Source organism: Podarcis muralis, chromosome Z (assembly GCF_964188315.1).
Source record: "Podarcis muralis chromosome Z, rPodMur119.hap1.1, whole genome shotgun sequence".
In the NCBI taxonomy this organism is placed as follows: domain Eukaryota; kingdom Metazoa; phylum Chordata; class Lepidosauria; order Squamata; family Lacertidae; genus Podarcis; species Podarcis muralis.
The window spans coordinates 24,201,946-24,223,748 of NC_135673.1; the positions used below are offsets into that span (position 1 = coordinate 24,201,946).

Sequence of the window (21,803 nt, forward strand, 5' to 3'; positions counted from 1 at the left end):
TAAAGATAAAACACACTATATGATTACTTAACAAGGTATTGGGTGGTACATGCTACAGGTGTTCAACAAACTTTCAAACTTTACATCACTGTGATACTTTACTAAAAACTAGAACAGTAAATTAGTGAGCCGGTGAGGTAACAACTTAATCGTTCTTCAAGATTATGTTTGTGCAAGCATCTTTTTTGTTGCTTTTCATTTCATTTCTGTTTGTCTCCTTCCACAGCTAAGAATTATGTGTTTAGGTTTTTAAATTATTTTAATAGTATTGCTTTACATCCCTGCAGCACACACAAGTAACTTATTTTAGTCTACAAAACACCTGATGGTGACTGTAAATATCAGGGGTTGTGTAGGGTCACACATCACCCTCTCCTCTACACCCAGTATAAATTGCAGGGGAAACAGGTCTGTAGTGACTGTAGGACTTGCACAAAATCAGCTTTAAAAAAAGGAATAGGTAATGATCAAGGAGGATAACAACTGGGATGAAGCACATCTTGAGTTGAATAAAGAAACACCAGGAGATACTTGCCCAAATTGTGTGAAAGTTACTCCTCTTTAAGGGATGCTCTGCGTGCTACCAGATCCCTGTAGCAAAATTCCCTTTTGATTTGTGCACACATGCTTGTTTTATGCTTCCTCTTGAACCATGTGCCCTTATTTCTCTACAAAGATATCTGGCTACACCACATTGCCTATTATAAGTTTGCCCATGTGGGAGAAGAAACGGCAAAGTAAATTTCCAGGGCAGAGAATTTCTGATTCTTAGTAAGTTATATGGTCATATGTGACCCTGATTTCTGCTAGGCTGAGATGGAAGGGACCCTCCATTGCTATTCAAGGGTTTCATGATATACAAAAAAGGTAGTTTGCTTGCTTACACAGAACTCTTCATGACTGTATGAATATATTTTACTCTAGTTGTACGTCAGCTCATCAGTTACTGATTACCATTAACCAGCATCCCCGCCCTTTTAGGTGGGGAGAAGTGACAATAAAGTCACTTTTCTCAACCAGTTTTTTCTCTATCTCTTCAAGGAGCTTCAGGTACTTCTGACTCAAGGTAAATGAGCCATGAGGATCAATGGTGTAGAGTCCTGTCCTCAGCTTTCTTTTTTCTGTTGTAGTGTCTTCATTGGTCACAAAGCTGTATCTTCTGTTCTGCCTAGAAGTGTGTCCTTGTGTAGCAGGTCTGGGCAATATAAAATGCTAAGTGTCCAAAGGTGGCAGGGGCTTCACATCACTCAGGCTGAGGATATCAGCAGACATCAATACATAAAAACATACATTTGATGGGCACCTTCATGAAGGCGGACCCAGAAGTAAACATCTTCTATGATGCTTTTTAAATGCTTATGAGATTTGTCACAAACTTAAGTAGCGTTCAAAAATTTCATGGTAACTGACAGGATTCAGTTACAGTGAAAATAAACATTTCGTTTTATTTTAGCTGAAACAATCTATTTGGTGAACCTCAGCATTTTAAAATTTATATTTGTAGAAGCATATGCACCCTCATCTTTTGGAAGGCAGTTCAAAGTCATAAAATAAATAAAATATTTACACTTCTATAAGTTACATCAATCTGTCCAGTTTCTTGAGTATGATTTCCAAATGGCCTTGAAGTGAAATGTGAATCACAAATGAGCCCAAGGTACTTAGATAATACCAAATGCAGAAATCGGGGAAAGAGGGAGTCCAGAAGCCCCACTGAACATCTGGAGGGCCACAAGTTCCACACTTGTGCCTTAGGACACAGGATTTGCAGAATAAATAATTTTACAGCAGAGTTGTCTGTGTCTTCCTTTTTGGAAGGAAACTTTCTGGAACACAGTCATACTTGGAGCAGGGTAGTTGTTGCATATGCTGACGTCTGCTTTCAGTAATGTGAAGGTTACATCCATTCACAGAACGCTGTGCACAGTGACCTTTTCTGCTGCTATTATCACACTTCTCCAATTGCTATTCTAATAGCTAGTACACTTGGGTGTGGGCCTTCGTACAGCCAGAGGTGTGTGGAATACTGCATGATTTATGTCTAGGAGGTGGAAATGAGAAGAGTCCCATAGTAACTTGACTGCAAGTGGAAGTTTGTTTCGTCAGCTTAGAATCTCCCCTTATTTGCATTGCTAGCCTCAATTGCTAAGGAAGGGATTCACTTATTCAATAATTTAGCATTTCACTTGCTGTTTCAGAAAACAAGGGCAACAGGATACTTTTAAAATTAGAACAAACAGGCTATATTGTAAGGGTGGTGAGCCCATTTTGAAGGCCTGCCTTGGGACCTGATCTTTTCTTGAATGTTCTGCTAGTGGGAAAATGCAGATGATCCTGTCAAAGCTCCTGTCTAGCTATAAGATGGTGAAATGAAATAGGTAGCTGACACAATCACTCCTGAGCCTCCTCTCTGGCTTAGTGGTGTCCATGTGGTTCCTTAGAATTTTGGGCAGCTTTGGGCTATGAAGCAAACTACATGAAGGCTAGAGCTCAAGTGATACAATTCTTTATTGAAAGCTGACTGAACCCTGGCTAGTATGCATAAACATGCCTACCATGTTCCAGTGTGGGCTACGAGGAAGGCACATTTTGCATTGCATCCTCAAGTGGTCAGCAGACAGTTATTTTGAATGGTCCAGAGGTTATTGACTCCCACTGTAGAGGAGGAATCTGGAGCATTTGAGGACCTGCTGCGACCAACTAGTTATACATGCTGAGGATAAATTGGCTCGAATTCAGAGTGTTGTTGTTTATTAAATGTCTATACTGCCCTTCATCTGAGGATCACAGGGTGACTTGCAATATAATGCATGGAGTACCATTGACTCCGCAGTTCCAGATGAAGGTACCCAATGCCACAGTCAGTGATGTGCTGTGGGATCAGTTTGAACTTATGCAGTCAGCAGATGTGGACAAGGTGCTAGCAGTTGTACGTCTGACCATTTGCTCTCTTGACCTCATTCCCAGCTGGCTTATTCAACCTATCAGAGTTACTTTGACTAGAGCATGCTGCCTTGAAATAGGTGGTGTGTCCACTTCTAAAGAAACTTACTGTGGATCTCTTGGATTGGAATTGATCCAACTGAACTATTGATCCTCATCTCTGACCTTTACAGGGAAAGGGACAAGGGGAGTGTTACCTTGCTCCTGCTTCTTGATCTCTTTGTGACTTTTGATGCCATTGACCTGTTAGCTCTGCTTAGGACTACATATTCAGAGCCATCAGTTTTGGTAGGTTTCACAAATAGAGCAGCTGTGATAGATAAAAATGAATGACACTTCCATGCCTGTATCTTTAATGTGGAAGATTCTTGAATCTTTGTACATACTGCTTCTTTAGATAAGGCTGTTGAAAACCTTGGTATTATCAGCAGAGTAGTGGAAAAAACAGCAACTATTGTGCCAAAAAAGTTCTGGCAAACCAATGCTGGAAATGTGTCACGGTGCCTTGCATGAGGAACTACTGATAAAGCAGAGTCCCAGTTCCCCTCCCTCCCAGATAGTTTGTGATAGTATCTCTAGATTTTATGCATAAAAGTCCACCCCCTTGGATCCATTGCTGAAAAAGCTAAAAGGTTCACTCAGTACTCCGTTCGGGGAGAGAGAGGAGATTGCTTGTTTTCTTCTTCTTCCGTGTTGCCTGCTATCTGCCTGGCTTTGCTTAAGCTACTACGAAGCCTATCCGACTACCCTAAAACTGGTGACTGAAATTTTATTGACTCAATATGCTAAAAAATGTTTCATGGCTGGGTGGGCTACAGTTATGCTATTTACCTTCATTGCTTTGGCAGTTTTGTTAGATATTGGACCTGGAAAGGGGACCAGTTATCTTGTGATTTTATAAGCTATGTGACTTCATTGCTCAGTTCAGTCTTTTTACATTATATTTTAGGTTTTGGCACTTTGCTTTTTTTATTGACTATGGCATAGTCATGATTTATTTTAGTTATTGAGAGTGAATTTTTGTTTAATTATTATTTGGTGGTATTTTGAAAGTTAATTTTAGTATGTATTATTATATCCTATATGGATTATTGAATATTCCTTTTTTGATATAAGTTGTTCATTTTAAAGTCAATTTTAAATATGACTTAATTGCATTAGATCATATTATTATGATGTGTGATCTTTTGTATATTTTGTATTTGTATAATTTGTTGTTTCTACAGCTTATAAATTGCCTTCTGCATAGCAATATAGAAAGGCAGTATCCAAATTAAAAGTGAAATGAAAATGAAGTGCTGCTCAGTAGTTCATATGCAAATTATATCCAGTTGTTTTAAGTTGTTTTAAAACTAATTATGCATGTTGCTTCATGTTCAAATATTTTATTTTGTGTTATTTTTATTGATTTCATTTTCTATATAACTTCTACATAAGATCTATATCATTCATTATTCCATTTCATATTATTTTATAACATTTAATAATAATTTTAAACTTTTTATAGCAATAAGCTGAGTGATTTGTTACAGTCATAAGTTCACAAATCTGAAGTTTTATTGTATAAACTTTATTCCCTATTACATTGGGTTGCTACTGAGCAAAATCAAACCTTGATTGGAATCTAATGAGTATTGGCATATTGGCCGGTTTGTGGTATGGTGTGCACTGATGCTGATTGGATCACCAGATTAACAGTATCCTTGTGGAATGGGAATTGGGGGCACCAACCTCAGAGAGGACCACTAGGAAGGTGCATGGCACTATTTTATCTTTAATACTATTTAGTAAATATATAAAGCTCCTGGAAGTAGTCACTAGGCGTATGGGGGCAAAGTGCCATGTACTCTGATTACATTGAATTCAATGGGACTTGCTGCTTCGTAGGGATGTATAGGATTGTGTCTCAGTCATTTTAAGGCATAGCATCTCAGAATGTTCTATCTATCCCTTGAAAACACATAAGTCAATTGTAAGTTCTTTGTGGAGGACACTTAAACACAAAACAGGTGCTTTTGATCTCCTTTGTGTACAGGAGGGAGTAGGGGAGCATATACTAAGGGGGGGGGGAGAAGTAGCAGGTATGGTGGCAGCATATTTGGCTACCCCTCAGCAGCTATTTCCCAGATAGTTCTGTGTTCCCTTAAACAGCTGTTGCAATTATCTTTCTCACTTCTTAATCTGCTGCTAAAACAGACAAATTGTGGTGCAGGGCTAAAAAAACAGTGTCTACCAATACATGTCATGATATAACATTGGCCATTCAAAGCACCTTACCTTTCCCCTTTTATGGTTGTTTTGCCAAAGATCTGCTTCCACATATAATGGATGTGAAGTGGTCATTGAAAAGAAGTTTTTCAAAAGATTAATGTCAGTTTTGAAGAGGTTCCACAAGTACAGTTATTTTTCCAGTTATGTTTCTCTGGCAAGGAAAGTGAGGAAAGGTGCCATTATGTTTTGTTTGCCCTTGTACTGATATTCAGTAGTATGTACAGTAAATAATATGCTTTTAATATAGGGAGATACATTTGCATTAGCAGAATTCATTCTTACCACGCTTCCTCTTGACTCCAGTGACTTGCTTTGATTTTGCAGAGTGTGCCTTCTTTTTCTCTATTGGAGGAAGAATGAATAAAGATTTATACTTTGAAATGAAACAGTTATTTGATTTGGCTTTTTAACAGTGTGGATGAACAGTTCATTTTAAAAAAAGAATAATGAACAGCTGAGTAAATATAAAATATACAAATGTTCTGAGTTCCTAAATAGGTCTTTGTTTCTTAATACCTCAGAGCATACAGGAAAGAAAATAATACAAAAAGGGTTGGGAGAAGTACTCTGGAAATACATCTGGAATTTCTTGCATGAGGCCCTTCTCATGCATTTCAGTCATCAGCCATAGAATCCGGAATGCTTTATTCACATATAGATCACTGCATAGCTTTTGGGGCCAACCTTCAGATTCCGTTTTTGAACAGAGATGCTGCACACTATTGTGCAGCATTAGCCATACTCAGGTACCATGATAAGCCATAGTTCCTACAGTGTCAAGGATGGGGAACCTCTGGCCCTGCAGCAGTTGTTGTGCTTCAGTTCTCATCATCACCAGCCAGCATGGCTAAATAAACGGTCAGGGCTAATGAGAGTGGGAGTCCAACAGTGTCTGAATGACCACAAGTTCCCCATCCCTGCATTATGTGAGCAAATCGTTTTAAGCTGTGGGCTGTTACACTCCGTCTTTTCTTTTTCACCCACAAGGAGAAAAGCAGAAGCGCACCCCCTTCTCTGTTTAAACTAATTACATGGTTTCGAAAGATGTCCTAACTGGTTTGCCTTAATTATGGTTAGTGAGAACAAGCCAGGACCAATCTGTGGTTTCAGATCCCTGCTTGTTCTGAATTTGAATTTAAACAAACAACGCATAGTTATTACCAATCCCCTTTTAAAGCCGGCTATGTTAGTGACCATCATCACATCCTGTGGTAACAAATTACATAGTTAAATGATGTGTTGCCTGTCTTGAATCTCTTGCCATTCAGTTTCATTAAATGATTCCAGGTTCTAGTACTATGAGAAAGAGTACTATCTGTCTCTTTTCTCCATTCCATGCATAGTTTTTATAAACTTATATCTTGTTCTCCACTATTCACTTTTTTCTAAACTAAAAAGTCTACAATGTTGTAACCTTTCACCTTAATGGAGTTGCTCATTTTGGTTGTCCTTTTCTGCTCCTTTTCCAACTACACAGTATCTTTTCTGAGGTGTGGTGACCAGAAATGTGCATGGTATTGTGGTTGGTCTGGGGTAGTAGGATTATTCAGTGCACCCCATATTCTCTTTAGGCATTCTTTCAGTGTGTGAAGGTGAACTTTCTTTGTTTTCCCTGGTTTGTGAGTACAGTTTCTTATTCACAACAGCCACTGTGACAAGCAGCTATCTGACAGGGCATTAACTTGAAACAGTGAATTTACTGTGTGGGTGGTGTTGGTATAATTGCCATCACTGGCCCAGTTCATATGCCACATTAAACCATATTTAAGACTATAAACTGTTTAATATGAATGAGCAGCGTGCTGCTCAGAATTACAGAATCATAGGATTGTGGAGTTGGAAGGAACTCTGAGGGTCATCTAGTCCAACCCCCTGCAATGCAGGAATCTAAGTGTGCTCCCAGTGTGCTCCTCTGCAGATGAAACAAGCCAGAGTCTTGTCATGTTTGTGTTTCTTTCCCTGAAACAAAATATGAGTGTTAACCAATGTTAAAGTTTAATGTGATGTGCAAACCACGCCTCTGTATTAAATGCACTTATTTTGGAGAGTGAGGGTAAGGGAATTCAGTTTACTTGGAAGTAATACAAACTCTATTGTATTCAAATTATCTAAAAATGTGTTTTGTAAGATTCATAATTATTTTGCATTAGTCAGTAAAATCTAATTATGCATGTTGTGTATTTTCATAATGCAGGGACATATTTCTGGCTTGGGGTATATCACAGATCAAACCCAGCCTAGTGATGTCAACAAGATGCAGTGGCGTACAACTTCTGGGCTACTTTGGCCATAAGAGAAATCTGGCCAGAAGGTGAACGTGATGACGGCCTGGTCTATGGTGGAAAGGCTGAAAATGGAGAAGAGCCGCTCCCAAGAAGAGAGGACTAAAGAGCAAGATGGTGGGGATCGTAGCACCGAATCTGAGGAATGGACAAGCTCTGAGAGTGAACCTGAGCAGCCTGGCTTCAGGAATAGCTGCAGCAAGGCACAGTTGAGGGATAAAGAGATTTCCCACAAACCACATCGACAACTTTGCCGCTCTCCTTGCTTGGATCGTCCGAGTTTTTCACAGAGTAGCCTCCTTCAGGATTTGAAACCGGAAGAGAATAAAGCAAACTTGAGTCAAGAATATCAATCTAAACTTGATTTTGCTTTGAAACTGGGGTATCCTGGAGATCAGATTCAAGCTGTGTTGAACAAGCTGGGGGCAGATGCTCTTACCAATGACATTTTGGCTGAGCTTGTGAGACTTGGAAACAAGGTTGAGAATGAAGGACAAGCAAGTAGTGGAAATGCCACTGGTCCTGCAGGTACAAAGGAGGTTGCTAGTCCTGAGCTGTCTCTGGAAGATGAGGTGGTAGACAGCTCTGACAACTTGAGGCCAATCGTTATTGATGGAAGTAATGTGGCAATGAGGTACTTTAGTAGTAATAGAATACTTCTAAGAAATGCACTAATTATGCTGCATATGTATTTGTTTGTTTTATTTCATATACACACTTTGCTTTTCTGTTATTAAAAACAACATCCAATTAAAAATGATAGCATAATAGATTTTAAAAGGCAACATCTGTAACTCAACTGAGATAGCCCTTTTAATCAACCATGGGAGCTCAAAGACCTGTTGAAGAAGATGAGCCTTAAGTCTACACACTTGTATTTAAAAACTAAAAATTGAGCTGTTTACAGTGGCGTAGCGTGGGTTGTCAGCACCCGGGGCAAGGCAAGTAATTTGCGCCCCCTAAGTGAGAGAGAGTGAGTGAGCCAGGTAGGGGCAGAGAGCTCCGAGTGCGAGCGCCCCCCCCCCAGATGTTGCACCCAGTGCGGCCGGCCCCCCTGCACCCCCCATGCTATGCCACTGGCTGTTTAATAGATTTTTAGGGCTGTAGTCCTGTATATGTTTCTCTGAGAGAATTCATTGGGGCTCCATCTGAGTAGACATACATAGGACTGTACTGTTCATCTTGTACAGTGTATCACAGAATAGAAAATCTTTCCTTTTACTTGAGTAATTAAAGTCCAATGGAATTTAAAGGCCTATTCTTATAGGTAAGAATGGAATCACTTTAGTAAATTCTCAAGGCATTATTCACTCTCTGAAATACATGTCTGAAAAGCAGTTTAAAATTTACAGACAATTTGCTGAGCACAAGAGTTGTAGCAGGGGTGGTTACAACCCATTGAAATAAAATTGTGTCTTTCTAAAGTGGGTACTAAACTTCCAGAAAAGGTTTCTTTCCTTCTATAAGTCTGCTTAATGCTATTTGCTAAACTACATTTTAGTCCCATCCATATTCCAAAGAGCTCAGGGTGGTGTACATAGTCTAATGTGAGGTAGGTTAACCTGAGAGACAGTGAGTGGCTTTAACTGAGATTTTCCTAGTCTTAGTCCAACACTCTGCCCCACTACATAACACTAGTCTCTCTGGCTTTATGTATTTTAGAAAAAACAAATCTCATTGCAGTACTTATGATCAGTACTTGCTAAACTAACTTGTTCTGTTTTTCAGTCATGGCAATAAAGAAGCATTTTCCTGTCGGGGGATTCAGTTAGCTGTTGACTGGTTTCTGGAGAAAGGTCATAAAGATATTACAGTGTTTGTGCCTACATGGAGGAAAGAGCAATCTCGACCAGATGCACCAATTACAGGTGGCAAATCAAACATACATTTGTTTTCTTCAATTGCCATTACTAGGACGAGGATAATTACTGTGCTAGACACTGGCTTTTCTTGGAATGGGGCCAAGGACCTGAATCAGAGCATTTGCTGTACACACATGCATGGTAGTTGCTCATATTCTAAGCCACTAGATTGTTATTTTTTCTTAATTTTTTTACACTTCATACTTTAAATCCGTGCTGCACATAAGCCTGCAAAAGTTACTAGCCTGCAGAAGTATTAACAGTCCTTCTGAGGGATGACAAAGGAGCAAAAGTCTATGGCATTTCTGTGCTGGGAATAGAGGACTAGCCTACTTAGTTTCTGTTCTGGGCATGGATGGGAGGGCTTGAGTGCTCCATTCCTCCTCTGCCATTCCACTTCACCTACATGCATTTTCCCCTCACCTGTGTCTGCAAGGTCATTCCATACAAGGCAGCTTTACAGTTTTTTGTTGCATAGACTGAACCATAATATAAAATGTCATGGTGTATAAACTGAAACAAGTTTAACTGTGAGATTATTCCCCAGAAGGGAGACTCTTCAGCCTTGTGCCCCAAGGTGTTGCTGGAGTAAAACTCCCATTATGTCCAGCCATCTCAACCAGTGACTAGGAATGATGTGAGTTGCAGTCCAAAAATATCTGGGGACCCAAGATTGAAGTCCACTGTTACAGAGCAAAGCACTGGCACACCAACTTTTATGCTCTTGGGGAGTGTGCAAACACTTCTTCTTGTACAATTCTTGAAGAATATCTCAGATACTGAGATAAACATAGAGAGCAAGCATATTTCTATATAAGGGACTTTGCTATTAACAGTTTCTTATATAACCCTGGTTTTTCAGATCAAGATATTTTACACAAACTGGAAAAGGAAAAAATTCTTGTTTTCACCCCATCTCGAAGAGTTCAAGGGAGACGGGTTGTCTGTTATGATGACCGTTTCATAGTGAAACTGGCGTGTGAGTCTGATGGCATCATTGTGTCAAATGACAATTACCGTGACCTTCAAAATGAAAAGCCAGAATGGAAGAAATTTGTAGAAGAACGGCTCCTGATGTATTCTTTTGTGAATGATAAGTAGGTTTCTTTATTTACAAGTAGAATAGTAATGCTTAATGTTTATCTGGTGAGATTTGAGTATTTGACTTCGTCTACATTTTCATAGATCCTTAAACAGAAGCTGCCTGGTAGGGCAATGTAAGACCATTAGTGACTCCCTTTTGTTATTCTCTTTTAAACTAGAATGCCACACACCTATTTCATTTTTCTGCACAGAGAAGGGACTCCAGTCCCCTATTGATTTCGATTGGCCTTTCTCCACTGGTTCCTACTCTACAGTTTCCTTTCTGAGATGGTGTGGGGGGAGCTGATAGAGATTAGTTTGCCTTCAGGCACCTGCCAAGCTCATAGCTATGGCCAGGTTCAAACTGGGTATTTCCCAGCCTTTTCCTAACCATTGTATTGTTACCAGTCTACCATGTCAGGTAAATTTAATACTAGCAGGTAAAACTGGTCTCTTGGTTTTTCCAGGTTTATGCCACCAGACGACCCATTAGGACGCCATGGCCCCAGCCTTGAAAATTTCTTAAGGAAAAGGCCTGTTGTTCCTGAACACAAAAAGCAACCTTGTCCTTACGGTGAGTGTGTCACACTTGACTATTTTGGGAATCAGAATAATAAAATTAATAACCTTGATAAAAAGCAAAAAATCATAGTGGGTCATCTGAGGTGTTTTCTGTATTGGAAATCATGTAAGAAGCTTGAGTAGGACAGAAAGGTGTAGCATGCTTCTAGAAGTGTGGGGACTGCTGAGTGCACTGCTGAGTTAAGAAAAAAAAAGCTTTCATGGTTAAACCAAAGACATGGTATTAGGTAGGTAACTGGCTCTTGCTTGCTTGATCTTGGCATTGCGTACGTGTGGCTGGGAGCAGGGTGGGGAGAAAAGAGGAGGACTCGGAGAGGGACTGCAGTTTGGGCAAAGAGTTAAATTTCCTCTTACCTCTTTGCCACATGTGACCCAGAACCATCCTTCCCTTCTCTTGCACCCTGCAGAAACTAAGAATGGAAGGGCCAATCATGTGTTTAATGTCACATCTTGGCTCTGTTAATTTAGAGCAGTGGTTCCCAATCCGTAGACCACAATCACATAATGAAAACTACCATAGATGTATCAACATTTTCAAAAGTAGGGGGTCTATGGCTTGGCTTTTGCAGTACTTAGCTAATTGTGAACCACTGATTTAGAGGGATGTTTACATGCATTAGCATTTCTTGGAAAAGTCTGGAAGAAAATACAGTTGGAACTTAATTTGGTGTTTGGAAATATTTTCAAAGCTCTCCTGTGCTCAAAAAGTCATTTAACTAATCCAGTATTAAGGCCACAGAGAGTCAATTAACAGCTGTAAACCACCCTTGATTATTATTTTTAATTAAAGGGCAGTATTCGTTAAATAAAGTTTTAAAGCCCAGTTAGATATTTGACAATTAAACCTCTCCCTCCCCTTGTTCATTTTCAAGCTCCCAGCGCATCCACAGTCAGCAGATCCATTCTGTTAAATTCCTAATGAGTAACACTATGTGGTCTTGGCTGAGAGACTTTTACTGCACAGTCTGCACAGTCTAATGTGCATGTCTACTCAAAAGCAAGTCCCACTGAGTTTAATGGCAATTACTCCCTGTTGTGCATAGACCTGTAGCCTAAGGGATTTACATATTCACACTTGCATTTCACTTTCATAACACCTTTGTGTCAAAAGTTAATCAGAGAGATGGTGACCTAAAGGCACATCATGTGCACGTTTTAAAATATGATAATGCATGAAGCTGACTGTTTAAAAATAAAATCAGGGATCATGTGGAAGATCTTGGAGAGTTGCTGCCAATCATAGCAGACAGTGTTAGGCTTGATAGATTAATGGCCCTAATCTGTATATGGTGATTCCCTGTGCTTCTATGAGTGGGAATTTAAACCTGAGTCTTTATTAGACTCACACCAGTACCTGCTCTTGCTACCTTCAGGGAGGTTTATATCACTTAAGTAAGATAAATAGATACAGTGACTGGATTGTAGAACATATATAGCACATATTTGGGTCTGCTAACAAAGGAAATGTGATGGCTGTTAATAGTTCATTCTAGCATTGACTGTTACAATGCATTTAAAGGACCTTGGGTTGTATCCATCTATGTCATGTTCCAAATTGACTCATTGAAATCAGTGAACAAGTTAAGAATTGTATCCAACTAAGTTTTATTCATAGTAGATGCACTGAAATTAATGGACCCAAATTAATCATTTTCATTAATTACAATGGCTTACTTTGACCAGGGCTAGCTAGCATTGGCTATAACCTTTACTCATTACTAACTTGAGTCCATTGAGTTCAGTGGGTCTAGTCCAGGCATTCCCAAACTCGGCCTTCCAGCTGTTTTGGGACTACAATTCCCATTATCCCTGACCACTGGTCCTGTTATCTAGGAATGATGGGAATTGTAGTCCCAAAACAGCTGGAGGGCCGAGTTTGGGGATGCCTGGGCTAGTCTAAGTATGACTCTGACACAACCTCCTGTGCTTAGCTAGATATTGCTTGCAAAGACCATGCCTAATATGGGAGATTTTTCCCCAACAGGGAAGAAATGCACCTATGGACACAAGTGTAAATATTACCACCCGGAACGAGCAAACCAGCCCCTGAGATCCGTAGCTGATGAGCTTCGCATCAGTGCCAAATTATCCGCTGTGAAAACGATGAGTGAAGGAGCACTGGCTAAATGTGGCACAGGAGCAGCCCTTTCCAAAGGGGAAATAACTTCAGAAGTGAAGCGCATTGCTCCCAAACGTCAGTCAGATCCAAGCATTCGGTCTGTTCCTGTGGAACCCGAAGATAGACTTTCAATGGTGCGGAAGTCTGAGGCTAATTCTGTCCCCTCCCTTGTTTCAGCATTAAGCGTCCCAACCATTCCACCTTCCAAAAGTCACGCTGTTGGGGCATTAAATACCCGGTCAGCAAGCAGCCCTGTACCTGGTTCATCTCAATTCACACATCAGAAATCCTCACTAGAACACATGGCCAGTGTACAATATCCTCCGATCCTGGTCACTAATAGCCATGGCTCTTCAATGAACTATGCAGATCAGTACCCAAAGTATGAGTCTTTGGGGGACCATGGCTATTATTCAATGCTCAGTGACTTCTCCAATTTGAGTATTAGTAGCATGCATAGCACAGATTACTATGGGGCTGATGTAGACCAAAGTTTATACTCAAGAAATTCAAGCCCCTGTCCAGACAGTTGCTTAAGCCATACAAGCAATGATTCGTACTCCTCATATACAGACTTATATATGGGTCTGGGGGATGGGAGCCCAGAAGACAGTGTGAAGGTTCACCGACTCCCACCTCAAAGCCGCCTTCAGCCTTTCTCCCATGGTTATCATGAGTCCTTAACAAGAGTTCAGAGCTATAGCCCTGAAGGGTCTAAACATATTCACAAGCATTCACTTTCCCATTTAGCACTGCACATCCAACACCCAGTTGTTGGGGCTAGGTCCAGTTGCCCAGGGGACTACCCTGTGCCTCCAAACGTTCACCCATCAGCCACTACCCAGCCAAGTCGTGCCCTCGTTATGACGAGAATGGATAGCGTTTCTGATTCGCGTCTTTATGAAAGCAATCCCACACGACAAAAAAGGCCACCGCTCTGTCGAGAGCAGCATGCCAGTTGGGATCCATTGCCATGTCCGACCGATACCTACCCTTACCATCCCTACCCACTGAGCAACAACCTCATGCAACCATCTTATGAGCCTGTAATGGTGAGAAGTGTTCCAGAGAAGATGGAGCAGATCTGGAGGAATCCTTGGGTTGGAATCTGTGGTGATCCACAAGAACCACACATAATCCCAGAGCATCAGTATCAAACCTATAAGAATCTCTGTAATATTTTTCCAGCTAGTGTTGTCCTCTCGGTGATGGAGAAGAATCCCCACATGACAGACGCACAACAGTTGGCAGCTATGATTGTTGCCAAATTGAGAACAGGACGTTAATAAAGATCCTTCATTTTGAATTTCTAAAGATAAATAATTGAAAATTCTGTACATTCTGGAGATCTCTAAAAATGACAGGTGATATGCTCTGTTTGTTAAAAGGTTTTAATTGCAGTATACAATTCTGTATATTATTGTAGTGATTATATTTAAAATATGCATGAAGCATTTTGAAAAAGCAGATTGTATAATAAATATGAGTATTTAATGATTTTTAAAGCAGGGATTTTTGAAAAAGGCATTTTACAGGAAGTGCATACCTTATGCATGGATGTATCATTTATTGAATCTAAAAAGGTCATATGTTGGTATGTCCAAAACAGGTCCTTCAAAACAGCAATTATATTGCATGACTCATTGTATAGTCTTCAGTATTAACTGACATATGTTGCTCCAACATAACATTGGGTTTTTACAATAAACTCTGTGCACTTGGACATCCTCACAAGCAGAAGCCTGCTCTTCTTAAATATCCTTCACAGAACTACAATAAAACAAGCCCAGTCAGTTGACATGCCTTGTGTTTCACAGAGGGCTTTTGCACCTATCTAGTGGCTCCAGCATGAGGCGGCTTTTGTGGGGAGGCTTAGTTCTCTGGGGAATACACTTTTTGTGCAGTGGAAATACCTTTTTGCACATGAGGAGCATTGCCCAACCTTGAAGGGAATGGGGCTGGGGCTGGGAAGCAGTGAATGTTTCTCTTGGACCTTCTAGATAGCTTGAGCTTCTGCCCTTTGGGAAAAAGAACATGGCCGGCTTGCAAACATGTTAATAATTCTCAGCTAAATACTGTTGTAATCTTTGCACTGTTACCATAGGCGTGTACAACACATTTCATTAGGGTGTGCACCCAGGGATTTTAAGTTTTAAGGTGAACATTTCTTGAATATATACTCATACTCAGTCACAAAGGACATTATTTTTATCTATCAAATTAACTAAGGAAACTAAAACTTAATTAAACTTACTTTTTAAAATTAACAACTAAACCTTCCTTTAAATATGCAAACATAGAAAATGAGGCACAAAATGCCAAATCTGTGGTGTAGTGATTACCAAGTGTATACAAAATACAGTCAGTTTTCATGATCTGTATGAGCTAACCCAAATTGACCAAAGCAGATTAAGATTTTTTCATGTTCCTGTTGTGTAGAATGGGACGTTGCCCACCAGATGTGAGTAACAGGTGGTGAGTGGAGCTCTGACAGAGACAGAGCTCTGAAACAGAAACAGATACAAGCAGAAAGAAAAGGCTGGAATGGATATGCAACTTCTTCTTGTCCACTTCTAGAGACAAACACAGGCAGACACTGCCTATACATTCCAGTTTTATTTCAGCCTTTTAATCCTGCCTGTGTCTCCCTTCATCTGCTTCCCTACTCTCCTCTCTTGCACCTTTGTCTCTCCCTGCCCCACTGCTTCCCCAGTGGCAGCTGAGGGAGCTGGGTTGCCACTCCATACTCTATCCTCATCACAATCCAGTTTTGTTTTGTTTTGTTCTGCTAAGCACACCAGCATGCCCTATGTGCACGCCTATGGCTTTTACAGATCATTACAATTGGCATTTCTAGCCTTTTCAGTACAGTCCAGAAAGCAGAGAAGTTGTAGAATCTGCAATCTGAATTCTGCTTTCCTGTTCTTGTGCGTTGACCAAAGACATGCCGAGAACGTGTGCTGGAGGATGCCAATGAACAAATATGCAAAGTAGTTTTAAAAATCCAGTTCATTTTTATTAGTGTTGGACAGCAGGCTAGTTTTCAAATGGGTGCTCTAGAATTGGGTTTACTGCAAACTTGCTTCAGTTTTGCACTTTGAAATCCATGCAAAGGTGAGCATTTGCTTCCTGGAACTCCCTGTTTGACAGGCCAGAATCATCATTCTATGGGTGGCAATGTTTGCACATGAGTATCCTTTGCTCCAGGGTGGGCAATTTAGTAGCTAAATGTCTCCTATAAGAGGCATTTATGGCGGTGGTGGCTCTTTTGTTTTCTTTTTTAAGGCTGCACTGACTGGACACCCTTTTTAAATCCAAATGTGTATTTCAACATTTTGAACCACTACTAACTCGATATGTCTCGAGCTAGGACTTGTTGACTTCTACTGTAGTTTTTTTTCATGAAAGTCGAGAAGGCCTGGTTTCTGGCCTTTTGTTTCTTCATGAGAAGGTGTGACACTGCCTAAATGTTTCTTACTATGAAACACACGGAACGTGAGGCTGCAGTCAGGGTTGTTTCTGGTGTTTTGATAATGGCTTGCAAGCTGCTTTTGGGTTATATGTTGATCCCAGTCTAAAAAAACCCAAAGGAAACCCCAAGCCCTCTACTTGATTGATTGCACTAATCCTAAAATGGCTGCTGGTGGCCCATTTCTATTTTGTGTTGAGTACACTTCAAGAGGGATGTGCTTGCATTAAGTTGGACAGCTCAACAGGTGGTAATAATTCTGTCACATGCTGATCCAGTCTGTTTGCCTACAACCACACAGGGTGCAGAGTGTTTGGGCTCAGGATGGGCCAGGCAGTGCCTATAACAGCATGCAGCACAATGGTGGCAAAAGGGTGGGCAAGCAAACTTTGCTAGCTTGCTGTGCTTCTGCTTGAGTGCACAACTGAAGACCCAAGACTGTTGGTAGGTGTTGTCTTGACACACACTTCTAAATGCAGTACAAGATGAGGATATTGGTTTACCTACAGTATCTTTGTAATCTCAAGGTCCCCTGCCTTCATGATGCCATAATCGGTTTTCAAAAAGTGGTGCGAGTTCAAATGCTGAGCTCAAAGTGAGTAACAATAATCACAGTAGCATTAAAAAACATGAAACATTGCAGTCTATATTATATCAAATGCAGTCGCATGCAGGTAAAGGAAACAACAAAATCATACTAATTGAAACAATTACTACTATTCAATAGTAATTCAAAATATAGGAAAGAGTGGCTGACCACCAGCCCTGTGCCAGATGGCATTCTTTGGGAAGGGGCTGCTGCTTCACTCAGTGCAGGGAGCACACTCCCAGGCATTTATTTTCAAGTGTTAGAATACCTGGGGGTCTAATGATGAAACACAAAAGTTGCTGCTTTTTCCAGGTAGCTACAGAAAATTGTTGCTGAAGAACTAGTGGCAAACAGGTGGTTTGTCATGGTTGCAGGTTGGGTTTCAGCAGGAGGCTGAATCTGCATTAGAACAGAATGGCACACACCATGTTGGCTTGCGGTTATGTGGGCTGGTGTCCAGAACATCAATTGTCCCCTCTCATCTTTTAAAAGCAAACAGCAGAAATGCAGATCAGCCCTGTAGCTTTAATCTGTGCACCAACATAACCCTTAAAGATACCTGCATTTAAATCTGGAAAACATCTTTTAAAAAAATAAAATTGGCCAGCTTTTGTCAGAATGGGATTCCTTTATTGTTGCATTTATTTTATACTTCCTTCGTGTGGTGTAAAAGCAGCTGAGAGCAACGCCTCAAATATCCAGAAACGACCTTTTGTTTGTTGATACAAATTGTATCTTTCTTGATTGTATAAAAAAAAAATGTACAAAAGCCATCTCTAGATTAGCTTAAATATTGTATTTTCATCACTATGTTTGTGGCACTGTGTGTCACAGGGGAGTAGCCCATCACAGATTATGAACCTTTTTATTTAAAATGGGCACTTAACAATTTATAGAAAAAACAAAGGTAACTTTTCAAATCCACTTTATTACTATAATGTGCACAGCTAGTGTGTGTGTTTAAGAACACTACTCTGCATAGGTTATATTAAGTCTATTTATTAAATGAATGCATTCCTGCAATTGATATTTTTTGTAAAGCATCAGTGTTAATAATATTGATGTTAATATTTGTACAGTTACAGTAAAATTGCTGTACATCCTGCTTTTCTTCTTAACAAAATAACTATTGTATGATTTAGGTCCAATAAGGAATTTTGTGTGCTCACAATTTCTTGCATGGAAATCAGTTTCTGTATGTATAAAAATGGATGTTCTCCATTTTATTCCTATGTTAAGGCAAACTCTTGCAGGGGATCTTGGAAGAGTCTTTTTAGCAAACCTAATGTTGGGCTGAAATTACCTTGAGAGCTTTTATTGGGTTCTAAAATATTTTACTGTTCCCGTCAGTAAATGTTTTTTGTTTGTGTGCGTGTGTCAGGAGGTTTATATATTGTTTTGTTCTGTATTGAAAAACATTTCAAGCCTTTTTTGAATGCTTTCTTGGGAAGAAATATTGCTGTGAAGTTGAAGTGGTTTACTGTAACACAGCTTTTCCTAAACAATGGTTCCCAAATTTTTCTGCTGTACAAGGAAGAAGTGAATGAAAATTTTGAAGCAGTATGCAAATCTTTTGCCTGTCAATTATCTTTCATCAGTGAAACTTTTTTATATATGTTTCCTTTATGCCTTGATCCACTTCTCTTTTTCTCTTTCTCTCTTGGGAGACTTTCCCCATGCCAGTTCAAAACTGACATTTCACTGCCTTCATCTCTTATTGCAGAATTTCTTCTAAAAGTAGAAGGGATGGTATAAAAACAAGTCACAGTCGCCTACATTGTAAATATAAGACTTTACTTTAAAATGCTCTTTTTGAGAGTACAGTATTTAATTTTTTTAAATTGTGTACCAAATAACTACAGAATATGTATCTATATATAAATTTAAAATAGCCCAGGTAACAGCAATCTTTCACTTGTAAAATATTTTAATTTTCTCTTAATTTATTATTGAAGAGTAGTTAATGTTCAGTTAGGCAACTGAGTTGTGTCTGAAAAACCCAAAAGGTAGGTTAGGAAGCAATCTTAAGTAATTTTGTAAATATTAAATGTTGTTCTGTGTTTCTGCTTGTACACACATATTTGACTACTATTAATCCTATTGTACTATTGAGCTGCAGTATTTTGCTTTTCTTAATTTGTAGAACTAAACATAACTGTTTAATTGTTGTAAAAATTTATAAAATCTCTTTGGGTTTTTTTGTTGACCCAAATATAATGTAAGTCTCAATGACAAAGAGTGAAGATAGACTTTACAGCCCATTGCCCTGGTCCAGCAAGAGCAATGCAAACAGGGAAGCTGGCTTCCACAAGTGCAACAGAGGCAGGTGGTACATCATGATAGCAATCTAGACTCCATTGAATTAGTTGGATGTGCTGTTTTATGCCGAAGAGAATGCACATCCCCATGTCGGGGCAGTGCAGCTACAGCTGGGTCAGGGCCAGCATGTGGTGTCTGTAATCAGTGTAATATTTTGTGCAATGTTTTTCTATACAGCTGCATGTTTCAGGCATCCACAGGCATGGGCATGTGTGTAAGTTTTGTAAAAAGTTTTATATATATATATATATTAAATGGCTGAGATAATCGCCAAAGCAACATCTTGCAGGGGACAGAAAACATGCTTTCCCTTTAAAATGTGAAAATCAATGCTTACACAACAGTGGCCCTGTTTTCATGTAACTGCAAGCCAAAACAAGAATGAGCAAGCGTGTGGGTACCCAGAGTGAAAATCTGGTCTTTCAGCTGATATGCTACCTGGAGCCAACCTTACCTGCAGCTAAGCCATAAGTATGTTGGATGTGGGTCTGAGCTTTGTGGCCTGTCTTCCCCCAACAAACCATGAGTGGTAAAGAAAGAACATACCTTATATGTTGGGAGCAAGACAAACCACATATAACACTAAGCCAAACTGTGCCTTAGCTCTGGGTATTGTGGTAGCAGAAGAATAGGCAGAGTGAAATGGTTGCGATTTTCACTATGGGTATCTGCTGCTTGCGGAGCCATAGTTTGGCTTAGTGTTAACTATGAACCGGGCCTCTTAAGAATTGTTTTCTTGCAATTCAGTTGTAGACATTTCTCTGCAATACTTAACCAATGACGTACTGTAGTGACTTTCCACAGGGCCTGATACCACTCAGCAGCTTCATAGTACCAATGAAAAAACAGCCTTTTTTCACTAGAGTGGATTCCTTAAGAGGTGTATGGTGTCAGGGCAAGACAAGACAGTGGCACAAATTTGAACCCATACTTGTAGGGTTCACTACAGAGAAGTCATTAGTGCCAAGTTAGTCACTTGGATAAATAATCTGTGAAGTGTTGGTATATTTTGATCTGCCAAATAATAGCTTACAAGCATCACACGTACAGGACTTCTGAATGTTTTTGTGTTCAGCATTACAAAAAATGTTAGAAATCTTGCCAGAAATTGTAGTCAATCAACCACTGCTGATGAGTCACCATGTTAGCGTAACTTTAATAGGAGCTTTACAGAGTCCACTGAAATAAGTGGATAGTCAGCAACAGAAATAAGTGGATATTCAGCAATCACCAAGTTCGTGACTTTGAGGATCTTTTAATTTTCTGTGACAGGGCTGCAATGTATATGCGCATGTGCACACTAGTACAAATGTCACTGTCATTTCATGCTCAAAGAATGCAAGCACCCATTTATTTATGAAACAGCTTAATAGTCACTTCCAGCTTGCTTGGATTTTGACCTTTAATTTTCTGGTGAGTGGTGTGGGCAGCAAATATTTCTGTTTAAATGCATCTCAAAGGTGGTTATGGTGGGGGCGGAAGGGATCCTTGTTTTCTCCACTCCACCCCATTAGCAGGTTTTGTGTAGATGTTTTGTATCTAGGCATTTATATTAATGTATTCAATAAACTGAGTCACTTGGTCAGTACCTCTCAAGTCTCTTGTGCATTTCTTTTTGTGGCCAATACCCGCCAGTCTAAATCTTGCAAATTTGAAGTTGTATTGAAGCCTTAAGCCATAGGTCTTAAACCAGTGATTCAGGACCCACGTGCCAATCTCTCAGCCAGGCCTGGAGGATGCAACCTTTTATTCTCTTTCCTTTTGTGAGATTTTCCCCCCCATTTTGTCCCAGCCCAGCCTTGCCTCCCCACCCGCTGCTGGAAACATGCTGCCTGGCCTTGGAAGAGGATTTTCATCCTATTTCAGCAGCCTTGCCTCCCCACCCACTGCTGGAAACATGCTACCTGGCCTTGGAAGAGGATTTTCATCTGATTTCAGCTGCCTCACTGATCTTCACAATACAGTGGGTTGTGGCAGGAGGCCTATAAACCATAGAAACGAGGAGCTTGAATTACTGCTGGTGGGGTAATCAGTGAGTGAATCCAGTAGCATCCAATTCTAGAGCAAGCCTTGTAATGTGATGGTTTATTCACTAATAAAGGCTGCTACTCCACTTGATTGCTACATTTGATTTGGAATAGAGGGGTTGGGCAGGAAGAAAAGGTGGGAATCCCAGTTGAATTGAATGGGTTCATTCATGCATTAAGTCTACTGAGGGTCCAGTCCCCTTTAATGTTTTATATCTCCCTGTCTCTCATCCATCCAAGTTTGGATCGGATTTCTA

At 40.0% G+C, this 21,803-nt stretch overlaps 1 protein-coding gene across 4 annotated transcripts in view; it reads left to right on the forward strand.

Annotated features, from left to right (window-relative positions):
- ZC3H12B (zinc finger CCCH-type containing 12B) overlaps positions 1 to 21,107 on the forward strand; it is a 37,306-nt gene extending 16,199 nt beyond the window's left edge. For 3 of the 4 annotated variants that reach the window (XM_028714572.2, XM_028714571.2, XM_028714570.2), the window contains 5 exons: positions 7,409 to 8,130; positions 9,225 to 9,364; positions 10,221 to 10,455; positions 10,909 to 11,015; positions 13,008 to 21,107. In XM_028714572.2, the coding sequence (XP_028570405.1) occupies positions 7,535 to 8,130; positions 9,225 to 9,364; positions 10,221 to 10,455; positions 10,909 to 11,015; positions 13,008 to 14,428 (2,499 nt within the window). In that variant the 5' untranslated portion in view covers positions 7,409 to 7,534 and the 3' untranslated portion in view covers positions 14,429 to 21,107. The remainder of the gene's footprint in view (positions 1 to 7,408; positions 8,131 to 9,224; positions 9,365 to 10,220; positions 10,456 to 10,908; positions 11,016 to 13,007) is intronic. The other variant, XM_077922451.1, reaches the window with a different exon arrangement.
- The last annotated feature ends 696 nt before the right edge of the window (positions 21,108 to 21,803 follow it).